The following is a 5,461-nucleotide window of genomic DNA, read 5'->3' as shown; positions in this document are numbered from 1 at the left end:
CTTGGAGCTGTACTCCAAGTGTACTGTTTTGTGGATGCCCCATCCCTGGAGGCATTCAAGGCCAGGCTGGATGTGGCTCTGGTCAGCCTGGTCTGGTGGTTGGTGACCCTGCCCGTGGCAGGGGGCTTGAAACTAGATGATCTTTGTGGTCCTTTTCTACCCAGGCCATTCTGTGATTATATGATACTCACCTAAATTGCATTATTCGATCTTGCCAGGGCTAACACGATCAGGTTTATTCCAGTCGCCATTGATGCGGCCTCTTCCCCTGGATGAGAAGGCTTCAGAAACAAAAATGGAAAGAACATGGAGACATGCATGAGTGCTGCATGCTGTCAAGCAAGTTTCTTCAGCATTCTGCACATCAAGGCAACCGTAAGTTGGCACACAAGTACAGGTTATGAAAACACAAATCCATCAATTCTGAAAACGGCTGCAAGCTTATACCTTCAGCATTGCCCTGTCTTGCAGCCCCATGCCTTCACCACTTTCTCAGTGAGAAGCACCCCTCCACAGTAACAGAAGCTGGATGTGACCTGAGCAAACAGCTGGCCTTTTGTATTTTCCTCTTTCTCAGACAGATGACCTCCACGTGGCCAATGCAAATGGCAAACCAACCTGTGCCAGGAGTGTCCAGCATGGCAGAAAGGGCTTACCTTCAGAGCGACTGCTGCCTCGCTTGCTTGGGCCCGTCATCAGCATATGCATCATCTGTAAATTAAAGCAGTTTCTTCAAAAAGAAATTGGTACCCAATACCTTACCTGACCTTTAGTGCAGATACAGCCAAGAGAACAGGACTCAGAGAGCCGAATTAGTTTGTTCTAGCTACACAAGGCATCTCTTTGACTCATCAAATTACTGTTTTTAAAGCTCTTTATATTCTTTTTGTATAGGTTCCTATCGCAGTAGTATGACCTCAACCTCAATCACAGCTCCTCTCCTGCCCAAATACCACCAGCACTACATCAACATCATTCACAGTGAGCCAACCTGAGATCTCTTCAACTGAGTTACAACCCACAGACCAAGAGCTGCAGTGCAGCCCTGTTCAGAAAGGCTTTCTTTTTCATGTGCAATAATTCTCCTTAGCATTTATTCCTTATTAAATTTGTAGGAAATACATCCCCCAGCAGGAATATTGGCAGCAGCACTGAATTTTAAGTGACAGTTAAAGAAGACTTGCAGGAAGAGCTCTGCTTATATAAGCAAGTGTTTATAGTTAGTGCCCAATTAAATGAGAGTTACGCTTAACACAGAGGACAGACTGAACATGTAAAACTGCTGTACATATTTCAGTACTTCACACACTGCCTTTCTGCTCAGCAAATCAAGAATTCCTGTGGTGCATTTACTATCTCCGTCTGAGAAGAGATTCTGAACAAAAGCTGGCAGTTCAAATAAAGAGAACATGATATGGAATCCTTCGCCACGTGCAGCTTCCAAAACTGAAAATGCTGCCCACAGATCCTCTACCACCTTGCTTGTGAAACTAGCTTCACTCCTTGAATATAATCCTCAAGCACAGTATTCATTGCAGGCCTATGTTGTAAGTGCAGGCATACAATTTCAAGAATAAGTTCAAGGAAAAATTGGATACTAGTACAATCTGAAAGCAGCTAGCAAGGATTTAGTGATTGGGTCAGCATTTAATCATATCTTAGAAACTGGATGAGAGCTCAAAAGTAAAGATGAGTGGATCATCAATCTCAGAGGAGCAAACTCTCTTCACCTATACTATGATTACATGCTCAGCTGAGTGATTTGATAACAGAGCCAGAATTTGTTTCTGTCTGTAAGATGTGCCAATCACTATTTTCCAGGCACAGGCATGGTGTATATTTCAATGGAGAAAGAGTGTCACGTTTGGTGGATGTGCCAGACTGTCACAGAGATTCATACTCCATTCAGGCATCCATCGAGCAAGGTCAAGCCTCTCACAGGAAGGAACATGAAGCATTAGAGGAGGCAGTTGGATTTCAAATGACAAACAGCTTTATGCTGTAAACTTCCAGTTGCCTCTAAATAGATGTCAGAAGCTTCCACAGCACAGAAAGCACAGAACAAGGAGGTTACCAGACATCTGAGTAAGGACAGAATAAAGACTCCGTGGCACATGCCACCATTGGGATGGAGTGTCCTCTGGCAACGTGACAGCACACAGAAAAAATACTCAAGACTTAAATGACTGCTACATTTTGGGTGGGACACAGTGATGAACTATGGGCAAATTCCATGCTCCCTCACGCCTCAGTTTTTCCACTGTCAACGTGGGAACACTGCTAAGTGATATGACATGTGAAAGTCCTTGAATTGCTGCTTCAGAGTGTCAAAGCCAGTTGTAAAGATTCACTTGACACTTAAATACCTGACTTCTCCTTGAAAGAGGATAAGCAGAATTTTTATGTTCCCAGGTAGCAAAAAAGCAGTTTTTCACTTCCTTACCTCCTCGCTGCTCATCGATTCAGAGCTGAATGTGCTCTGATGGCATCGCACAATAACATTCACAATCTGCTCACTGGAGACTTCCACAACACTTTTGCAGACTGCAGTTGGCTGTAACAGATAAAAATAGAGTGAATCTGGTGGAACAAAGCTACAGTGCAAAGCACTCCACAGGAGTTTAAGTGGGAAATCTTCACAGGGGGTTATTAATCAAATTCCAAGAAGACAAAATTGAAGCAACATGCCTAACAAATTCTGTCAGCCAGGTCAATATATTCTAGCGGTGTATAACTTCACACAATTTACTGATCCATAATTGCATATTACCTGCATGAAGCTTTGAACCTGGTAGTGTTAGGAAAAATGTTCTCCCAAACCTTTTCATGGCTGTAGCATCACCTATCACGAACAGAAAATCTACCCAGGGCGATGCTGATGGCAGCTCCACCTCTAGAAGGTGAACAACCATTAAAGAAGCTGTCTCTCTGATTTGACAGAAACTCTGGCAGAGCCTGCACCCAAGCATGGAAATCTGACATCCTCACATCTTTCATGCTGCATTGCACCAACAAGAAGAGAAACAGGACGTGTCTTCTCAATCACCCAACCGTCGTGCCTAAGGTGGGGCCACCTCCCTTTACATTCAATCTTTATGAATATGTTCAGCATACACATCAAGATGAACCAATTCCAGGCCTTCACTCAAATTTAATCTAATCTAAAACAGGTAGATCTAATCAGGTGCCCTCTGATTGGGATTTGAGGGAGCTATGGGATAGTGTCCGTTTAGGACGCAGTAATAACTTCACAGCCACCAATCCCTCTGATTTGGAAGAAAACTTAATAACATTCATCGGTTTTGTGTTGTTCCTTCTATGTACACAAAAGCCACTCAACTCAAGAGTAGTAATACCCAAAGAGACACCTGCCTCTCTCTCTGGTGCATAAACTGCCTCCAATTGCTGGTAGCACAACTCATTCTTTACCACAAAAGCCTTTATTCCACCTTTTTAGTGCCTTCCCAAAATCCTTCCTCTTCCCTAAACTCTGTGCCCAGGAAGAATAGGTGAACTTGGCAGTCATTCATAAAGTAAAAGAGACAAGAATTTGGAGAGTAAAAGAACTGTGGTTAGTCGCCAAGCCCTTCCTTGTTGCAACCTTCCAAACAGCATAACATCCCTACCTCACATCAACATGCCTTACTACATGCTGCAGCACAAAGCTGTGAGGATGCTGCACACCATCCTATACAGACTGCCAACTCTGTTCTCATCTCCTTGTTCCTGACTTCTTGCCTACATGCATGGTAGAAAATAAATCAGGTCAAGTACCAGTTTTACCATCCTCTAACTTGTAAAAGCAGCTATGCTTTCCTTACAGGATTTGTTTGCAAAGCACACAGACGCTTTTATCTCATGCCATTCTAAGGCAAGCATCCTCTTGTTTCAGCTCAGAGCAGCTCATGTATTCCTCACTGGTCAGAAATAAGAGTTTCTCAACATGGCCCTTCCCATGTAATATCCACTCTATTCTGCAGGTTGTATTTGAGCTTTTTTTTTTCTGAGAGCCAATCAGTAGTGTTTCAACCTGTCCAGAGATCACCCTGCACTGAGGGGAGTTTCCCACTTACACCAGAGACACTTACCACAAAAGGCCCTACTTTGAAGCCACATGTAAACGGGTCTCTTCCTGAAGCTTTTGTGCATTCTGTTTCACGAATACTGAGCTGCAGCTCTAGTCTATAATCATTGCTGTTCCACATGTCAACCTGGTAAGAGAAAGGCCAAATCAAGCAGAGCCTGGAAAGCAAATCACAAAACTGCAGAACATTGAGTTGGTGCAGCTTGTAGAGTCACTATTTGTCAGCTCCTTATGCAGAGTGCTCGCCCAGAGGGCAGATGTTCAGTTGCACTGAATACCTCCATCAGATGGAATCCACATTATTTTATGCCCAAAGCAAAACAGTCAGCTGGAGGTATTTGAGAAACACCAGCTCTTTTCTAAATTAATTTTTGTGCTAAATCTTTAAGGATATCCATCAAAGTCTTCTATTGTAGGGGTGGTCAATTTGAGCTCCAAACATGCTTTTGATTAAAACTGCACGTACAAAGAATATTTAAAGCCATAGCTTTGTACAGTGCCTCAGACCACACTCTTCCAAGACGCATCAGAGAACTCCAGCTAAATGTGCATTTCCAAGATTAGGCAAAAAAAAAAACAAACAAAAAACAAACCACCAACCAGTTTTCCAAGTCAGCAAAGCATATTTAAGGTAAAGGATCTCTGTTGCCTGTGCACTCACATGTCTAACGTGGCTCCTGACAACACCATACAGGTTTGGCCCCCAAGACTGAGAATTGATCCTTGCAATAGAAGCATTGAGAGCCTCTTCTGTGACAGGGAGTTCATAATCGTACACTGGAAACCCTGAGGCAGACACACAGTTCCATTAGAATTCACTGTTTTTCTTAACTAAGCCATATGAAAAAGGACTGAAAAATTCTGAACAGCTTACCTGAACATGAGAAAACGCTCAGAGTGAGGACAAAAATCAAGCTCCTCATAGTGTGCCTCTCAAAATCCTCTCGCGTTTTCCCCATCTAAGCAAGAGTGTCCACTGCATATTCCTGTCTTTATATGCATGCAGCCTTGATACTATATCTGACCTTCCTGTGTTCAAGCTCTGCTACAAACATTGCACTTTAAACAGAATTGATCTGAGAGTAAATATTTGTTGTCAGCTTTTCTCCATTTAGCAGTAGTTCTCTGATAAGAGATGGACTGCAGTATTTTTCCTTAGCACTGTGGTTAAAAAGAAGCGCTAGATACCTGATAGCTCCACAGGCAGTGGCAGATGTAGTCATTTTTTTCCACTTTTAGCCATGAGTTTTAGCCTGAAAGCGGGTGAGACAACACCTTCCTTAGTCCATTACCAACACTTTTGTGTCCCAGGCACAACAGAAAGCACTTTGGAACTGGAACCCCCTGATTTCCTAGGAACAGAATGGGAATCCACAC

General features: G+C 43.1%; 1 protein-coding gene across 1 annotated transcript; it reads right to left on the bottom strand.

The window, feature by feature from the left end:
• Positions 1-201: 201 nt before the first annotated feature.
• SPP2 (secreted phosphoprotein 2) lies at positions 202-5,043 on the bottom strand (the record flags this gene model as incomplete). The annotated part of the gene is made up of 6 exons (XM_079538972.1): positions 202-281; positions 657-711; positions 2,444-2,554; positions 4,089-4,211; positions 4,746-4,870; positions 4,959-5,043. 6 exons carry the CDS (start codon positions 5,041-5,043, stop codon positions 202-204), a joined length of 579 nt encoding a protein of 192 aa, XP_079395098.1.
• Positions 5,044-5,461: the final 418 nt, after the last annotated feature.

The sequence above is a fragment of the Tetrao urogallus genome (assembly GCF_951394365.1).
Source record: "Tetrao urogallus genome assembly, chromosome: 8".
Taxonomy (NCBI): Eukaryota; Metazoa; Chordata; class Aves; order Galliformes; family Phasianidae; genus Tetrao; species Tetrao urogallus.
The sequence above is the reverse complement of the archived record's forward strand: the minus strand, read 5'-3'. Positions and strand labels throughout refer to the sequence as shown.